The sequence below is a fragment of the Tenrec ecaudatus genome, chromosome X, assembly GCF_050624435.1.
Source record: "Tenrec ecaudatus isolate mTenEca1 chromosome X, mTenEca1.hap1, whole genome shotgun sequence".
Taxonomy (NCBI): domain Eukaryota; kingdom Metazoa; phylum Chordata; class Mammalia; order Afrosoricida; family Tenrecidae; genus Tenrec; species Tenrec ecaudatus.
In genome coordinates, this window is record NC_134548.1 from 114,172,890 (window position 1) to 114,193,379 (window position 20,490).

The window sequence follows — 20,490 nt, forward strand, 5'->3', positions numbered from 1 at the left end:
CATGTTGTAATATAAATATAGATCTGGCAGATAATCCATCTTTAGAGAATTGTTATTGTAGGTCACCTTTCCCAGCTAGTCACAATGTGCTTTCATCTAAAAATTGGAAATCTTTCCTTAAGTATCAGTTTGGTATAATGTATTTTTCTTGTTTTCCTTAGGATATTAGCTGCAATGAGATTCAGGTCCTTCCCCAACAAATGGGAAAATTGCATTCACTAAGAGAGCTAAATATAAGAAGAAATAATCTTCGTGTGTTGCCAGATGGTAAGGTATTGGTGATTTTTACTGCTATGAATCAAAGAGGGACTGTACAAAATTTAACTCCATTATTGTTCTTCTTTTGAATAGAATTAGGAGCTCTTCCCTTAGTGAAGCTGGATTTCTCGTGTAACAAAGTGACGGAGATTCCAGTTTGTTACCGGAAGTTGCATCACTTACAAGTCTTACTTTTGGATAACAATCCGTTACAGGTGCCACCAGCACAGGTTTGTAATGAAGAGATCATTTATTTCTATTTATTGTTTCTAATACATAAGTCTAATTTTCAAACACCAGGGTGAAGAGCTAATTAGCTGTGTAGGTGCTATTGTCAAAAGGAGTTCTAGAAGTGAATTTTGCACCTTGATGGGAGTTTTAGCTTAACCTCTAGAATAGGATTTGGAAAACCCTGTTAGTTTTTTGTTTATGAACTGATCGTTCTGATGGTCAGTGTTGTTTTAAAAGGATCGACTACAAAAATCTCACTTTCTATCCATCTACTAGTTAGTTATGTGTCTTCTATGAAATTTGTTTGATGATTGATTTGAGCATATTCTTGGCACTGGTAGAAGATTACATTTTTTTAAGGTTTTTGCTTTTACAAGCGTTAACTCCATGTCCCTGGGTAGTACAAATAGTTAAGTCCCAAACTGCTAATTGAAAGGAAGACGGTTCATACCTTCCCAGGAATATGTTGGAAATAAGGCCTAAAGATCACAGCTGAAAGACCACATCCTTGAAAATCGTACAGAGCAATTCGGGTTTGCACACATGATTTCACCACGAGTCACAATTGACCCGCTAGCTTCTCAGGAGAACAGCAAATCCATGTGAAATCCACTAACATGATAGTTAAGAAAAGAAAGTAAGACAAACACATAAAAACCCCATTGGACAGAGGAAGGTAACATGGGAGAGATGGAAACAGTCCACAGGATATCATTGTCCTATGCAGTTTCCATTTTCTTAAATTCTAGGGCATCCACTTAGGCTGCACAATAGTCTATGGCAGAGGAGGTGCATGGCAGCAAAATCGCAGCCCGAGCTCTACTTCTCAGCTATCTGCCTTAGCACAGGGGTTGCGTATACCCAGAGGAAGAAGCTACCCCTTTCTTCCTACAAACTTATGCTCTACTTATTTCTAATTGACACAAAGACATGGAAATTAGATGCTTTGTCTAAAGTCACATGGATAGTGTGAATAGAGCCAGAATGCAAGCAGTCTGAATCCCAAATCCATGTTCTTAAACCACTATGCTGTGATATCGAGATGAGCAAACATAAATGTATATAAGTCGGTGGGGTTGATAGGGATAGTGGTGGAGAAAGATATCTTAAGATATGATCTCAATAAACAAGATCTATAATGAAAAACTAAAACATGCTATTTATACATATTAGAAATAGAAAACAAGCTAAAAGAATTGAACATGGAGATTGAATTGGGATATTAAAGCAAGAAGAAAGTGAAGTTATTGACTTGGGTTTTATTATTGCTATTATTAGTTTTATAATCCTGATTGGTTTCTAAAACCATATATTGTACATGAATTATTATGGAAACAATCAAAATTAAATGTACAGAAGTGAAAATAATTCACCAGAATTTTCCTTGGTGATGTCGGTGGTTAGGTTATTGTCAGGCCCCATCCATGCACCATGACATGAAATGCCACTTGATCCGGTACCATCCGCGTGACTGCCTGCAGATTGGGTTGTTTTAGTGATAAATATGTTTTAGGTTTGGCTGGCTACCATTTAGCACATCTCAATTGGTAATGAACATATTTTTTTCTTAGTAACTCCAAGGTTTTTCTTTTCCTTTGAACTTAGATTTATCAGTGATCAACTCAGACCTAGTGAGTATGAGAATTATCCATGAAACATTTCTCTCCCATCTCGAAGATTGCTTTTATCTGTCATTGTCTTCCTGTTCTCTTTGTTAATAATAATCAGTCAACTCCCTGGAGTTTTTAAAATTATTTTTACATGTCTTTTAAATCTGTACAGTGAGCCCATAAAACACAAGATTTTAATGAGAATTTTTAAGAGAGTTTTATTTCCTATCACTCATCATAACTGCAATTAATCCTTTGTAAAGCAGACTTGCATCCCTCTGTTATTTTCCATCTTTCTTATTCAGAAGAACCCCCCTCCAACCACACACATAGTATTTTTCTTTGCAGTATTTTTTTCTTTGTCAATGAAAATAACGTCTCTGTGGATTAACCTGGCTGAATTGACCAATATTTTCTTGTATTGTTTTACTCTCAGTGGCCTATGCCCATCGCCTCCAATATATTTATTTTTCCTATTTTAGACATTTCACTGGGTTTTCCTTCTTCCAGTGTTTACACCAAACATTTGAGTGGCTCTGATGAGATTACTAGGAAGAATTCAATATATGATTTGTTCTCTTCAATGGATTTTTTTAGTGTTGTATAATAAAAGCAACTGTCTGGAACGGTCCAATTATATCTTGTTTAGTGGTTTGACATTTTGCTTGCGAATGGGGAGGGTGTGTGGAGTGGACACCCAAAGCCCATCTGTAGACAATTGGACATCCCCTCACAGAAGGGTCACAAGGAAGAGATGATCCAGTCAGGGTGCAGTGTAGCACTGATGACACACACAACTTTCTTCTAGTTCTTTAATAGTTCCTTCCCCCCACTATCATGTCCTCAGTTCTACCTTACAAATTGGATTAGACTAGAACATGCACACTGCTACAGAGAAGAGCCTGCAACACAGGGAATCCAGGGTAGATATACCTCTCAGGGCCAACAAGGAGACTAGAGATATCAGGAAGATAAGGGGAAGGTGGGGGGAGAAATGGGGAATCGATCACAAGGATCTGCATAGAACCCCCTCTCAGGGGGGATGAGCAACAGAAAAGTGGGTGAAGGGCGACAGAGGATGATATAAGATATGAAAATAATAATCTATAACTTATCAATGGTTCATGAGGAAGGGAGGGTGTGGGAAGGAGGGGAAATGACCTGATATCAAGGGCTCAAGTAGAAAGAAAATGCTTTGAAAATGATGATGGCAGCATATGTAGAAATGTGCTTGACACAATGGATGAGTGTATGGATTGTGATGGGAGATGTAAGAGCGCCGAATAAAAGTATTTAATAAAAAAAGAAAAGCTTCATGAAGTATAAAAATAACTCACTTGCTTTTTTCTAATAAGCACAAAGATGGCAATAGAATTTCATAGTTGGTATCAGTGTTATTGAATTTCTTTTATCTCAGTCAGAAGTGTAAACTATTTAGACAAAGTATCAAGATGCTGATGTTTGGATATCATTTCAGATTGTTAAAATTCATAAACAATTTATCGGTAACATAGTACAACTGCAAATTAAGTCTACTTTTCCCATTATTTGTTAACAGATATGCTTAAAGGGTAAAGTGCATATATTTAAGTACTTAAATATCCAGGCATGTTGCAGAATGGATAAGAAGCCAGATTCCCTGGATCTTCCATCTTTGAGTAAAAGAATGCCCTCACAGCCACTCACAGACAGGTAATGTAATATTCTCCTAGTTGCAACTGATAATGATTTGTGTCCTCTCCCTATACAAGGGGTCTTCACATAGTTCATGGAAAACTAAAAGATAATGGAATGTCCTCACAAATTTTTGAAGCACCCTAATATAAAATATATTTATTAATGTTGAGGACATTAGATTTGTTTAGGCTGAGTCATTCAGTATTAAAACCAACAATTGGCTGGAATAGAATATCCACCTCTTAGGATATAGTTCGGAGATGCTAGGATGAATTTAGAAATTCCCCTTAAAAGCCATTATTAAAATTATAGTGCTAAACAACTGGAATCTTTTAAATGATAGCACAGGACTGCTAATTTCCCAGCACCTGACACCTGTTAACTTATTTCTACCCTCATTCGGTTTTGCATTTGTGATAACAAATGGAATTTCACTTTGAACTGTGGTGGGTGGAAGGACAAGACATTTAGTGATGCCTTTCCTCGTGTTCTTTATATCTGGATCAAAAATAACCTACCACTGATTTTGGTGTTTTTCCCTCATGAGATTGTGACAAGGTAGAGGTAATATTCTCTTTCTAATTCATCTTTTCAAGATGTAGATTGGTCTGAAATATTTTGTGAAAACACAATTCCAACTTGTAATATGAAAACCACTTTGATGAAGTGACACTAGAGACAGGAAGACTATACTGCTGTCTAAAATATCTAAAGGTTTGTCATTGTATATCTAATAAAATTTAGATCACTTGGGATGGCAGTATAGTAAGTCCTACTATTAATACATGTTATTAAATTCCCAAATAGGATACTTCCTTCAATACTTTCATTGTCTAAGTAGAATTAAATGTCCAAACAATCTATAAACATTAAAAGTATATATTCTAATTGCAAGCAAAAAACAAAATTAAGAAAACAATAAACTTCAACGCTGTGGCTGTGGGGTTACAGCTAACTACAAAGTCAGTAGTTCAAAACCACCGGCTGTTCCTCGGAAGAAAGGTGAGATTTTCACTCCCATGAAAATTTACGGTCTCAGAAAATCATAACGGTAGCTGTGAGTCAGACTTGACTCGATAACAGTGAGTTTTAATTTTTTTAATCTCTATTAGTCTGCTTTATATCATTGAATGAAATGAACTTGATTTAGTAAAGGCATTCACAGTTTAATTTCTTCTCAAACATCAACTGAATGTGTAACGTGTTGGTCCGTGTGCCTTGTTTCACAGTACACACATCTGCAAGGAAGCAGATTTAGAAGGTCAAGTTGTGCTCAGTGCTGTGAAGCATTGTTTTTCAAGAGGGTGATCAAAAAATGTCCCTTTAGAAAGGTGAATTTGTAAGCTAAGAAAACAGTGAGAAGGAGATCATTTCAGGAAGAATGATATATATGCAGCAGCCTTCAAGCAGGAAGGAAGTTCATGTGTTTAAGGAACTGAAAAGAAGCCTGCAATGGGAGCGAAATAGGTTGATTTTGGAGGTTGTGGTAAGGAGTTAGAATTTGTACTCAAATGATTTCTATGAAAAATGTTGTTTGGGCAGTCATTGGGAAGTATTAAGCAGGAAAATAATATGATTGAATTTATGGCTTTAAAATTTTAATAAGACTTTATTGAGGTATTGGTGAAAGGTTTACACAAACTTAGTTTCCATTTGACAATATCCACAAAAAATCCTCGGTGACATTATTTGCATTTATCACTGTGTCTCTATTCTCATTGTGTCTAGTCTCTTTCCTTTGCAGTATTCGAGTTTCTTTGATGTCTTATTTTCACATATTGACTTTGAGTTGTTGACCATTTTTTCATGTTGAATTGCTTGATTTATATTTCATAATTTTAGCTCCAATAGAATAAGATTGGAAGTCAGCAGAAGCAGAAGAAAGGGATCAGTTAGGCTCTTGCAGTACTATCAAGAAACCAAGGAGTCTGGAATAGGGTGGTTGCAATGGTGATTAAAAGAAGTGGATACAGTTGATATGTAGTTCAGTGTTGCTTTGTAATTGTACTGTCCATAAAACATATCATATGAGCTATATATGTGATTTAAAATTTTCAGTAACATTTTAAAACTGTAAAATAAATGAAATTAAAGCTTAGTAAGTCAGTATCTTCAAATATAGCATTTCAAGGAGGAATTAATATAAAGCTATCAATAAGATAGTTTACTTTTTTGCATTAAATCTTTGAGCACTCTTACATATTTATATTGATAGCACACCTCAATTTGGATGAGTCACATTTCAAATCCATATTCGTAACACAAGACTAATGATGACCGTATAAGATAGTGCTCATGGGTTAGCAATAGAATGTGTTTATCTCTCACGCATGGCACATATTGAACTACCTAGAGAATGCTTGTAATTGTTTTCTACTTTTTTTTTTAACCCGAGGCCTTTGCCTGTGTGGGCCTGAGTACTGAGGATGCACCTCTGTGCTTTGTCGATTTTGTAAATCTTGCACTCTACATGGATCTGTAGTTAAGTCATGGTAGTTAATTAAGTCTGTCACCTTTGGGAATCAGCCCGTATATGACTTTGCAGCTCTTTTCTACCTGTTAATAATGGTATGAGTTTGCTTTTTAGAGTATTGGAGCTTCAGTTTACCTACATGTAAATAGTAAAATAACATTCATGCATTCAATCCTGGCAGCATATGTGTCATTTTACATTAACACATATGTAGAATATTTAACAACATTTTGACCTATAAAATTTCTCAAGTACTTTATTATCATCATCAAAGAAACATTTTAGTGCATGAAATAGATAGAATTCAGCTCTCATGATGTAGCCACGGAATTCCTGTCTGACCTTGTGTAAGCTCCGGTTTTATCGAAAAGTATTGTTACCAGTATCCTGAAGACAGATTGTTGTGGGAACTAATGAGTCTGAGGCAGCTATTTCATTAGCTAGTGTCCAGCAAGCACTCCCCTTTTTATGTTCGGCAAGTTCACTTTTGTAAGCTTTTCACTCTCATTTGAAAAAGAAATAATAATGCATAAACTACCGTCTGTGAAGGACAGACATAAAATAGGACACACAGCTCGCACAGTGTAGAGACACTCCTGAATTTCTCAAGAGGAAGAATAGGTGATTGTCAATAAGTAACACTGTCCGACAAAGCACACGGAAGAACAATATTTTAGGAGAGGCATGAATGAAGTACTTCTCTTTGGGGTCCTAGGGATCTTAGCTGTGAGTGGCACAGTTTGTGCCGGGCTCCTAATCAGAAGGTGGATGCCCTACACCCATATAGCATCCTGGAGATCTGCTTCTAGAAAGTGTTCAGCTAAGAAGAAAGTACGGGCTTCACTTCTCCTCTATAACACATGGACTCACCATAAATCAGAATCAGCTCAGTTTGAGCTTTTTTTTGGTCTTTAGGCGCTAACAGTATATATTCTGTATGATCTAGGTGGTGGGGGGGCAGTTTCAGTTAAGTGGGTATTATTGCTTTAAGGAAAAACACTAACTGACCTTAAAACTTCTGTTTGTATAGTATGGAAGATTTTTATCCAAATAAAAATCATGGCCCAGACTCTGGAATTGGAAGTGATAATGGAGAGAAACGATTGTCTACAACAGAAGTAAGTCTTTTCTATTGTCAATCTCTTTAGTTTTAAAGTATTATCAGTGTGCACATACTTGAGTTTTTATTTTGTTTAAAAATAGCATTAGTATATTTTATTATTTCAAATATATAAAGGGGCATGTCGACGTTTACAGCACGAGGCAGTGTTTGGCTTGGTTGTACCTAGGATCACTATGAGGTAGAATCAATTCGGCGGTACCTAGAAAATTTAAAAACCAGAACAATAAACCTTATAATTTTTAGTTTCAAATTGAGGATGTAAAACAGAGCATCTATACTTTACATATTCAATTAGACCAACTGACTCCTTGTCAGATGTTTAAATTTTCTTGTTTGTACTTTGTGCTTATTGCTTTTAGCCTTCAGATGATGACACAATCAGCCTTCACTCACAAGTCTCAGAATCAAATAGAGAGCAGACATCAAGAAATGACAGTCATTCCGTAGGAAATAAACCTGAGTCTCAGAAAGGTAATTGATACAGTAGCTTCTATTTCATGGACAAAGAATGGAGTTTTTAATTAAAAATTAGCCCATTTGTATCGAGAGAATATGCTTCTATTTCCAGCAGTATAGTATCAGAGCATATAGACTCCTATGATAATTTTCTAACAAATATTCATCTTTATGTAGACCAAGAAGCATATGATTTTATTGACCCCAACTCAGAAGATGTAGCGGTCCCTGAACAAGGAGATGCACCTCTTGGATCGTTTGTGTCTTTTCTTAAGGTAAAAAAAACAGAACAGATATTAGTAATAAGTTGCCCTTGATCATATAAAAAACCGTACAATTTAAAATGAAAACTTTCTCTTTTATAAGGGAAGCGAAAAATGTCCTGAAAAATCCCAGAAAAATGAAGAACTAGGAGATGAAAAAAGGTAATCATATAAGAATTCGCAACCTGAAATATCACTTAGATGTACTTGAAATACTTATTAGATATACCTACTTGAATGAATATTTTAAGGAGTTTATCTTAATCATTTACCTCTCATATTTGGAAGTTAATTTTTTAAATACTTAATCTGTATTCCTTAATTAAATTGGAAATTATTGTAAGCAAATTTTGTGGGCTAGTCCCTGCTTTAAATTTTGAACAGTAATGTCTCCTGCTTGTATAGATATTGAGAATGAAATGTGTATTCATGTCCATTACTTTATTTAAGCTATTTATAGATGGTATTAACATATTTTAGCCAATAACAAATAAAGACTTGGGGTTTCAAATGTGTTCCATATTTTGATCTAATATATTTCTCCTTATGTCAGAGGTATTATAATTTTCAGTGTATTCACATTCATAATTTACTAAAAATAATTGTGTTTTGGATCATTGATGTATTATCCATCCTAGGAGATATTGGACTGTGACCTACCTCATTTTGTCAGTCACTCCTTCAAGTTTCCCCATAGCTACAGGAAGGAAGGAACATTTTGTGGAATCTCTATCTGTAATGTACCAAAATATCTGATAAGTCCTTTTCTATGTTCCTCATTTAAAATCCTTTAGGGGAGATATAGTCTCTAAGCCTCATTTTTCTCTGCAGAAATTGAGACAGTAAGCTTCTTGCCTGAATTACAGAGCTCTCTCTGTCTCCACATTTTTTTCTCTATACTATGAGTTAGAATCAACCTGATGACAAGTGGTGTTGACTTTACATTCCTCCAAATTATTGCACTGGGAACTTTTTAAGACACCATTCATTATTTAATCATCACTGATACCAGATAAAAAGGTGCATTTCTTTGTTTTCTGTCCTTTATAGTGTGTCTCTTACTGCCACACCTTTTTTCATGTTGAGAGTTGCTTACACTCGGGAGTCAAAAGTGGTACGCAAAATTTCACATAAAAATCTTACGGTTTGATACTAAGATATATATCTTTTTTATAAACTTGAAATGCTTTAGGGATAAAATTACTGAGTTTAGGAAATTATTTATTTAGAACTTTTTTGTTCTCTTTTTGTAATAAAACTGATAGATTTGAATATATTCTAAAATTTGATGAGCTTATTTTACATTTTATTTCTTTAAGTATTTTTATAGATATTTTAAAATCAAAGCAAATAAACAGATAATGTAAGCGTGGGACCCTTCTGCAAGGGGATGTCCAGTGGCCTTAAGATAGTTCTTGTTTAAAATGTCTTTCTGTATATGTAATCCATGATTACATAGAGGCTGATAGGATTAATGGGAGAAACTGGAGAACCAATAACAATGAGTACAAGAATGAAGAAAATGTTTTAAGGATGGTTGTGGTGATTATTGGCCCACTCTTTTTGAGGTGATTGAACTAGTGTATCACATGTGAATTATATACCAATAAAGCTGTTAAAATTATTCGAACTAATTGAAATATTCAACATTCCACTTTGCTGATTAGGTCTTAAAAGCTCATGAGTGGCCAACCAAGGTGTACCTATTGGTCTCCTCCTGTCCGCAGAAAGGATTGATGAGAATTAAAGAAATGTAGAACCAATTAGTCCATAGGTTCCCTAACTGATTTGGCCTGCCTCCCCCTGTTCAGAAAAAGTATTCAGCATCTCCCTGGAAATTAAAAACTTTTGTAATGCAGACCATCAATCAGGATGAAATCCAGGTGCCTGCTTTTACAGCCTTCCTAGAACAATCCATTTCCTCTCAAGGAGTGGTGTTGCTCACTTTGGGAAACACAAAATTAGTCCAATGGACTACAGGCACATTAGTCTACGAGGTCCTCAGACCTGAAAAAAACTAGTGTTTTCCAATGTGGGTAACACTGCCTCCAGGACAGTGCTGCAGCAATCCAGAGGGACTGCAAGGACAAGTATCTTGAACTATGGTCTACATTACAAACGTTTTTAGCTGCTACAAGGTGCTAAGTAATTTCTTTTCTGAAAAATGGGCAGTAGGCCAAATAAATTTAGATACCCATGAACTAGATGGTACCTAGCATAAAGTGGGAGAAAAGTGTGGCACAAAACTATAAAATAGACCAGAAACATTGGTAGATAGAACCTGGTGGAATCCCGTGAATTATAGCTCTTAGTTACACTTCTGATCCTGAAATGAACCCACCCCTGTAAATCAACTTTCATCAAAATAGGTCTAGAATCAGACATTTGGGATCAAATGGGCAGAATTTACCCAAGGACAAAGACCAAATAATCAGCAATGAAGGAGCAAAGGATACAGGAAAAACACAGGGAGAAACTGCAATAATAATGATGCATTAAGGGAATGTCGATGAATTGTTGCCTATAAAACTAAATATCTGCTCCATAAACCTTTCCCCAGTTTACGTAAAAAGTTAAAAGAAAAAGAAAATTTACTCAAACTCACTGAAGCGCATGAGTGCAAACCAATAATACGCTTAGTCAAAAACATTTGGGAAAACTTTAGTATCTTGTTTTGAACAATGTATTTTAGTTAGAACAATTAAGCACCAGAGCAAAATAAAGAGTAGAAATTTGGACTTCATCAAAATTGAAATCTTTGTGTATCAAGAGGGATTATTAGGGAAGTGAAAAAGCAACATACGATGTGGGCAAAAATATTTGGAAACTATCTATCTATTAGATAAGAGTTTAATGGTCTTTGAAAATGATGATGGCAAGAGATGTACAAATGTGCTTGACACAATGGATGATATATGGATTGTGATAAGAGTATTAAGAGCCCCCAATAAAATGATTTCAAAACAAAACTAAACAAAAAAGAGTTTAATATCCACAATGTGTGATGTACTTACAATGGACAGCTCAACAGCAAAATGTCAACTCAATTGAATAAGCAAAGAATTTGAATAAACAATTGTCCATAGAAAGTAAACAGACGGCCAATATCCATATGAAGAAATGCTTACTATCAGTAACCAATGGGGAAATGCACATCAAAACCACAATGAGATATTACTTACCACTCATTAAAAAAATTTCTATATAGCCATTTCCAACATGTGGCAAATCCATGTGTATCAAAATAAACAGAGTAGTGTTCCATTGGGTTCTCAATGGTAGACTTGTCATAAATAGATTACCAAATCTTTCTTTCCAGGAATCTTGGTACTCTTGAGACTTGCAGCTTTCATATAGCAGTTAAGCATATTAACTGTATCACCGAGGGACTCTTTTATTACAAAAATGGGTCATAAGTAATTATCAAGGATGTAGAAAAATTGGGATCATCATCCATTGCTGATAGAAATAGAAATTGGTGCTGCTTAAAAAGTTAAATATACTAATATGTAACCCACCAATTATACACATATGCAAAATTGAAAGAGCCTCAAAACGATATTTGTTCATAGCTATACTATTCACAATTTAGATAGAACAACTTAAATAACCATTGACAGAAACTGGCTAAACAAAATGTGCTGCATACATACATTGGCGTGTTAGTCAGGGTTGACTGAAGAAAAAAATTCATAGACACTCTTATGTGTATAAGAAGGAGCTTTATATAAAAGAGCAATTGTATACTGTAAAAACATCCCAGCCCAGTCCATATTAAATGTATAAGTCTGATATTAGCCCATATGTCCATACCAATCTATGAATTCCTCTTCAGACTCACACAACACATGCAATGATGTCGAATGCAGGATGATCACAGGCCAGTGGGTGGAAAGTCTTGTGGATCCAGTGGCAGTGGAAGCATCTCTGCACCAGCAAGGGTCTCCACGTGGCTTCCTCCACCTCCAAGGCTTCAATTGTAGCTCCATGTATCTTGTCGGCAGGAAGATGAAGCAGAGTCTGTGTGTATCTGGCCTCCAGTGAGCTACTTATCTCCGTGGCACCTCAAAATGAGGTTATCAAGCTGCGACCTGATTGACAGGCTAGACTCCATCCCTTCGCAAGTTGACACCAGATTACGTAACTACCACAATTGGAATAATATGCAGACATAAAGAGAAGCGAAGTTGTAATACATGCTATGTATGGACATGAATAAACCTCAGAAACATGCTAAGTTTTAGTAGCCAGATACAACAGGTTAAATATTGTGTAGCAGGGGAGCATGGGGAGTTTCCGCTTTAAAAAAGAAAGTGATTTCTATTTCTGAAGGCCGGCATAAAATATAGTCTACCTTACTTTTTGGATAACCATGTCTGTGTCACCTTTCAGACTTGAGAAAGAGCAATTACTTGCAGAGGAAGAGGAAGACGATTTGAAGGAAGTAACTGATTTGAGGAAAATAGCCGCTCAGTTATTGCATCAAGAGCAGAAGAATAGGTATTTTTTTCAGTAATGAGCTTTTACATAGTCAAACTGTATAATTCTTAAAATTAGTGTTTTAAAGATTGTCAAATATATGAAACTACTTTATAGGGGCCTTTTAAGACCTACTTCATGGGAAATTAACTGACAATAAAGAATATTTGGAAGCTAAATTTTATAAACATAGAGTCATCATATTTGATATTGCCTAAGAATCTGTTTTGTTTCTGAGTATTCATTATGCATCTTATTTCTGGCATTCTCTCGTTCTGTAGCAATAGATAAATTTTAAATCATTTTCCCCCTAAGTATTTATCTGTATAGTGTGCTTTTTTGGGTCAGATTCCAAAGTTCTTGGGTTATTTGTGACCATCTAAGCATCTATTTGAATTTCATACTGTTTGGTTGCATCAGTGTATTGATTGGCCAGGCTCACTTTGTTCTATTTCTTATTCAGAGAGCATTTCTTCCCTCTAGCTAGACTTTCTCCAAGTGTACACTAATCACTATGAGAAAGACTGTGTGAATAAATCAATACTGCAAATCCAGTCACAGTAAAGTAAAAGTTCTATGTGCTGCTCAGGGTGGGATGTTATTAGCATCTTAATGTACTAGTATATTCTAGTTTTAATAACAAATATGTAATATTTGGATGAGAAAAGAATAATCATGGTACATTTATTGAATATTGTATTTAATTTGTTCAGAACTCCAAATACTAATTGATCATATGGGCACATTTTAGAAAGTTTAAAGTTTAAATATACTGCAATTTTAAAACATACCTTAAAAATAATTACTACTATTCAAAATTAATGAATGATAAACACATGCTTTTTAGGGAAATCTGGACAATGGCTAGTATTAGATAGTCCTTTCGTATCTTTTTTTGGCATCGCTTCTAGAGTATAATATTTAAAAACCATAGTATAAATTACCTTTGTCCTTTGTAAATGTACATCTTTCTCCTGCATTGTGGCCGGTGAACTTGAACCACAGACGTTGCAGTTAACAGCCCAGTGTTTTACTGACTGCTCCATCAGGATTTCTCATATCTAATGTCTACTTGTCCCCAGTTCCCATCTTTTATCGCCCATAACTTTCTGTCACCTCTTTTACTATTTGTCTTCCAGTGTTTTCTGATAACTTAATCCTGATGAGCCTGATGGCTATTTCCGAGATGGTGTGTACTTTTACCCCAGCAATGTAATTAAAGTGTTGATAGACCCGTGGGTTCCTAGGTTTAATGAAGCAAGCCACCACCTGCTCTGTGCAGCTTAAAAAAGTAGTTCTATTTCCTCTCCTGTGCAGGTGAAGGGACTGCATTTATCCTTTCAAACAGAGAATACTGATTTTATAAGAACTTTTAGTGACAAAAGAGGCAAGCTTCTCTGACTTTAAGGATGGTAGAAGTATGTACCACCACACAGTATCCATTTTTTGTTGTACTACAATGGCAATTAAGGACATAAATACATATTGTAATATTGTCATATATATGTGGTGACTTCCAAAAGTTGGTTGAAAAATTCTATTATCTTTTCATTCCGTTATTCCACGAACATTTTAAATCCCCTTGTATAAACTTTATAATCAGTACAGAATAGCAATTAGCACTGTGTCTTGCATATACTAAAAAAAAAATCAAACCTAACTCACTACCATTGAGTTGATGCTGATTCAGAGCAACTTTGTAGGTCAGGGTAGAACCGCTTCTGTGGGTTTCCAAGACAGTAACTCTTTACAGCAGTACAGCAGTAGAAAGCCTCCTCTTTCCCATGGAGTAGCTGGTGGTTTTGAACGGCAGCCTTGTGGATCATAGGCAAATGAGGAACCACTTTGCTACCAGGGTTTCTTTGCATATAATAGATACTCAGTATTACTGTTCGTTCCGAGAAGGACATCATGTCTGGTAAAATAGGAGAAATGAAAAATAAAACCTCAGTGTCACTGAGTCAGTTCTAACTCATAGTGAGCCTATATAGGACAGAGTAGGACTGCCCCTGTGGATTTCCTACTCTTTAGGGGAGCAGAACGCCTCAGCTTTCCTCCATGGAGTAGCTGGTGGTTCGAAGAGGCTAGCAGCCCCACTTGTTACTCACTGTGTCAGAAGTTCAGTGCAAAAGAAGAAGCCCCTTAATGAAATGGATCGGCACAGTGGCTGCAACAATGGGCTCAAACACACAAAGCAAAAGAAAACAAAACAGTTGTGAGGGTTGCACAGGACTGGGTAGTGTTTCATTCTAGTGTACAGAGGGTAGCCACGCGCCAGAGCCAACTAGATGACAACTAACAACAGGACTGATATTGGCTGATTGCTTTCTTTGAACTGTTCATTTAACTAAACATTCGTTTTCCTAAATAACATATTTAGAAGCATATTTTCTACGTTTCTCTGGTATTTCTCATCTTCATCATTTTCAGATGTTGCTGTTAGCAGCCAACACGTCAACCTTGACACATGGCAATCCTTTGTGTGTAGTAGAAATAAGCTCTTTAGAGCGTTGAGTGCTTGGTGTTTTGGAAGTGAATTGTCAAAATGTGATTCTGATGGGGCTCTGGGAGGACTTGAGCTGCCAGCCTTCTACTTAGCAGCCTAGAGAAATCCACTTTCACTCAGTAGATTTCAAAAGTAATGGAAGCACCCTCCCACCTGTGAAGCGGTCAAGCAGAAACATGCCCCCTTAGTGCTCCCTGCAGCCCAGGAGGTTGGAGGTCCCACCTCTTGCTATCACCTTTGTGCTCTGTCAAATCCACTAGCCATTCCGTGGGAGAAAGATGAGACTGTCTGTTTCCATACAGATATATATCCGTGGAAACCTTCGCTAAAGTCCCTATAAATTAGAATTGACTCTAGGGCACTGTGGGGTTTTTTTCCGTTTTGGTGAGGGGGTGGGAGGGGGTGGGAGGTGGCGTGCTTATGGCTTTGTTTCCGTTTTCACAGTGTTTTGAAATTACAACTTTGTTCATGATGGATCAGATATGTTACTTAAAATAACAGGCATATTGGGAATTGTAACATTTCTCTTTAGGCTTCCACATAATCATTGTTTTTTGGTTCCGATTATGATTACTGTTTCATACTTTGATTGTATATGACCAAACTGCGTTTTAGCTAGCTACTAGTTTAATAAGGTCAGCTCTCTGTTAAAGCAAGCTATGTGTGTACTCAAAAGTGAAAAACTTTTTTACATCGAATTCAACAATCATTTGCTTATGACAGCTTTGCCACTTTTTTAGTATGTTTTGTTTAAAAGAAAAAAATTACAAATTTTTTGTAAGGTTATTACTAATTTTCTTTGAATGCAACTGCCCTAGGAAAGTAACAAGAGGATTTTTTGACAAAGAATGAAACACCATAAGGGAGTGAGAAGTGAGAAGTGAGCAGTAAATAAACCGTCAAGTAGATAAAATTACCCAGCTCACCCTTCCCCAACCCCATCCTGGAAAATAAGTGGTAAACAGTTTTCAAACTTTGCCCCACTCCCCCACCCCCGCAGTGCACTATGCCAGTTTTATTTACCGCATGTCAAATTTTGCAACACAGACTTAGGAAAATTCTTTGTGCAGTGTACATGGTTCAAAACAAGATATAACTCTCTTTCTTTTTTTAAAATATTTTTATTGGGGCTCATAAGGCTCTTATCACAATCTGTACATACATCAATTGAGCAAAGCACCCCTATACATTCGTTGCACTCGTCACTCTCATAATTCACCTTCCACTTGGGTTCCTGGAATCAGCTCGGTTTCCCTTTTTTCCCCCCATCCCCCTCCCTCCCCGATCCCACCCCTGGTCGCTTGATAGTTTATAAATAATTATTATATCTTATCTTACACTCCCCGGCGTCTCCCCTCACCCGCCTCCCCATTGCCCATCTCCCAGAGAGGAGATTACACATAGATCTCCGAGATCGGTTCTCCCTTTCTACACCCCCTTCCCTCCTGGTGTCACCACTCCCACCGCTGGTGTTGAGGGGTTCGTCTGTCCTAGATTCCCTGTGCCTCCAGATCCCCACTGCACCGCTGTACATCCTCTGGTATAACCAGGTCCGCAAGGCAAGGTAGAATTGGGGTCATGATGATTGGGAGGGGAGGAAGCGTTCAGGAACTAGAGGAAGGTTTTGAGTTTCATTATTGCTACACTGAACCCTGAGTGGCCCATCTCCTCCTCACTACCCCTCTGGAAGGGGTGTCCAGCTGTCTACAGGTGGGCATTGGGTCCCCGTCATGCACTCCCCCTCTTTCACGGTGATGTGATTCTCACCTTTGTTGTTGGAGACCTGGTCTCCTCTGTCCTTCATGGTCACCTATGTTGGTGTGCTGCTTCCGTGTGGGCTCGGTTGCTTCTGGGCTAGATGGCCGCTTGTTTGCTTTCAAGCCTTTAAGTCCCCAGACACTATATCTCTCAGTAGCCGGGCACCATCAGCCTTCTTCACCACCCTTGCTTATGCACACTTTCGTCTTCAGCGATTATGTGAGGAAGGTGATCACACAATGATTGTTTTTGTTCCTTGGTGTCTGCTACATGGTCCATTCAACACCTTGTATTCGCTTAGGCCGTGTGCTTCTTCTCTGTGGGCTTTGTTGCTTCCGAGCTAGATGGCCGCTTATTTGATAACTCTCTTTCTTTGCATGACAATATGTGTTCAAAGTCTGCCCCCTCCACTAATTGAGTTGCATACATTAAACTCTTGTATTAACAGTTTATTGTTAAAGTTTTATAAACTAACCTTACTTTTGCTGAAACTTGGATTATTTTTTCTACTTCTTTGAGTACGTTGAAGTCCCTCAATAGATTACTTTAAACAGATGAAAACAGTGATTGTGGAAGTCTTAATTATGCCTTCACTAAAATTTGTGTTATTAAAAATATCATTTGCCCTACCTCAAAACTACCTGAAGCTCTTTGGAGTTCGGACTGAAATTCTTTAATAGGGGAGAAAGCAAATGGTGGCCACCCCAGATTGTGGAAATGATCCGTATATTTAGTATTTCAATGCCCCTTGTGCATTAATATAACAGGCATCTGCCTGGACAAGGATCTGCCCTCATAAAGGAGATTACAGGAAATTTTCCCTTAGCACTGATCCCATGTTCAATGTAAATATAGCTCAATCATTTAAGAATTCAATCTGTACAAAACAACTCCTGGATTTCAGTTCGCAGCCGGACTACACTTGCAAAAACCCCTTAATACCGAATGTAGCTGAACACCAATTCCTGCTGGTGGAGCCTCACAAAAAAAAAACAACAAAAAAAACCCCTTAATACCTTAAATCTATGCAATTGGATAAATTATTGATGTCATCAATACAATCGCGTTATACCCCAGGGTGATCATTGATGTTTTCCTTTTTTGTTTTATGGATCTATTTTTTGTTGTTGATGTTTATTTTTCAGTGTGTCATAAGATGATAATATGACTGCTATTGTAAACCAGAGTTGTTATTAACCTGTGGACAGTAGATGGATTCAGGGCTCCCACATAATTCTAGCCCCAATCCAAGGATCATTAGTTCTGATAGCATGGCTCTGCTTAATACTGGCCTTCATGAAGAGATCACTGAAGATAAGGGTGCGCCAGCAAAGTGTGGCAAAGAAAGCAGATGGCGCCAGCTATCAATTGGACAGAGGTCTTTACGGCTTGTATTAAAACAAACAACCATCAAAAAGAGGAGTCAACTAAGCCCACCAGTTTGTGGGATCCAAAGATGACAATAAAAAATTCCAATATGACCAAGGGAAAAGTGTCAGAGATAAAATTGTGAACACCTAATTTGTGGCAGGCTAAGAGGACAGTGGGAGCCCAAAATCCGTCTGCAGAATATCCAGTCAGATTAATCAACTGGCAGATCCCCTCTGGCCACAGGCTAGGGACCCAAAAAGCCTTACTATCAGATAGAGACTATTTTAGACTTGATTATGGTGGATCGAACTATGTATAATATGGTACTTGGCAAGTTGACCTCCCTCTTGATCCAACCTGAATTGTCCTCAAGTCGTAAATAGTTCTTGCTTGTTCCATGACAGAAGTTTCTTCTCTGGCTTTGTAATATTGCTGATGAGTTTTTCTTTCTGACTATTTTTATCTTTATATTATTGTTATTATTTTCTTTCTGTTTCATTTTTGTTTGGTTTTATTGTTTCTGTTTGGTTTCCCACTTGATGAAGCACAGAAGGAACGGATGCATATGGAAGCAGTGGATTTAGGGGGCCTGGGGGTGGGAAAGGTGTGGAAAATTGGGGAACAAATACTGAATGGGGGAGGGAGGAGGGACTATTAGATCTGAATTTGATGATGTATAACCAACTCTTTTAAAAAATATTTAACTATGGAAGTGTATGTTATGTGCATTTTATATCAATAAATCTATTTAAAATAAAATTTAAATTAAACTAAAATCTCATTTATAAAAACCTATTTGGAAAATAATATTGCTCTACAAGGTACTTTGCCAATTCTTTGAATTTTCATCTGCCCTGCTTATGCATTTAGTATCAGGCAATGGACTCTTTCTTTCTTTAACTGATAGTATATTGTGGAGCTTAATAAGTATATATTTAGCTGGTTTCTTGAAATTGGTTTGATTATCTTAAAGATTACATGAGGGTTTTCGCCGTAAATAGCTTTAAGTGGCTGGTTGAACACTGCATGTTCATTCTTGCTATCCTTAGAGCATGTTCTGTTGTCTTTCCTTTTAATAATTAGTTTGCTTTTGGATGTGCCGTGAGTTTTTTTTTTTCATTTTGGAAAGATGTGCTATTGAGTATTACAGTGTATACTCGAGTATAAGCCGACTTGAATCTCAGCCGAGGCACCTAATTTTACCATAAAAATCTGCATTAAAATGTGCTGAAAAACTCGGCTTATTCGTGAGTACAGACGGTATGTAATAAAGCCTAATAACAAAGCACAATTATTAAAAATTGTAGTGTAATGAAAGGCCATGGAATACAAAATCAAAATAGTTGTTTTGATTTAGAATTAGAAACATTATTTACATGACCTGTTTCATGTGATTTTTATTTGATTATATGACTTTCAATTTCAGGAGCACCTGGTTTGTGAAAATAGAGAGTGTTCTCTCCGCCCTTGAAATCTCTCCATTCTTTCTTTTCTGCTTGCTTTACTAATGACTTCCTTGCCCTCTCCCAAAACAACTTTTTAAATTCTCCCATCCTGGGTTTTAGTTGATGTACAGGAAATGCGAATCCAGATGCAAGCCTTTATGTTCCAGAGTACCACTCAGGGAAAACTCAGCCAGAGGGCCAGAGCAGTGGGACACGTGTCAAGGTGTCTCGAGTCTGTGGAAGCCGTACAAATTCACGAGTCAGGTCACTGCAACTGAGTTGTACAGTCTTGCATTTAAAATATAACACTGGTAACTGGATTAGGGAAATATGTTCATAGTCTAGAGTAGATAATAGATGAAAATAGTACTTCAGAGTTAAAACTTTAATTCTTCATAGCAAAATTTTACATAGAGACATTTTAAATCCATATTTCACAGGTAAGTTCATATCAACTTCTTTTTTCTTGCTCCAATATGATGCAGAAACCCAAAATCAAACTCACTGCCATTGAGTTGACTTCAACTCATAAGGACCCTAAAGGATAGACTAGAATTTTCCCTGTGGGCTTTAGAGACGCTAACTCTTTTTTCCTTTAAATCATTTTATTAGGGGCTCATACAACTCGTCTTATAATCTATACATATATAATTTGTGTCCAGCACATTCATACATATGCTGCCATCATCATTCCCAAAACACCCGCCCTCCACCTGAGCTCTTGGTATCAGCTCCTCATTTTTCCCCTCCCTCCCCGCTCCCCCCTCCCCTTGAACCCTTGATAACTTATAAATAATTATTTTATCATATCTTACACCATCCGACGTCTTCCTCACCCAG

General features: G+C 36.9%; 1 protein-coding gene across 2 annotated transcripts in view; it reads left to right on the top strand.

The window, feature by feature from the left end:
* LRCH2 (leucine rich repeats and calponin homology domain containing 2) overlaps positions 1 to 20,490 on the top strand; it is a 115,887-nt gene that overhangs the window by 53,543 nt on the left and 41,854 nt on the right. Inside the window, exons 4-11 of one of the 2 annotated variants that reach the window (XM_075538157.1) lie at positions 162 to 267; positions 352 to 488; positions 3,658 to 3,791; positions 7,280 to 7,367; positions 7,732 to 7,843; positions 8,006 to 8,103; positions 8,195 to 8,253; positions 12,484 to 12,591. In XM_075538157.1, the coding sequence (XP_075394272.1) occupies positions 162 to 267; positions 352 to 488; positions 3,658 to 3,791; positions 7,280 to 7,367; positions 7,732 to 7,843; positions 8,006 to 8,103; positions 8,195 to 8,253; positions 12,484 to 12,591 (842 nt within the window). The remainder of the gene's footprint in view (positions 1 to 161; positions 268 to 351; positions 489 to 3,657; positions 3,792 to 7,279; positions 7,368 to 7,731; positions 7,844 to 8,005; positions 8,104 to 8,194; positions 8,254 to 12,483; positions 12,592 to 20,490) is intronic. The other variant, XM_075538159.1, reaches the window with a different exon arrangement.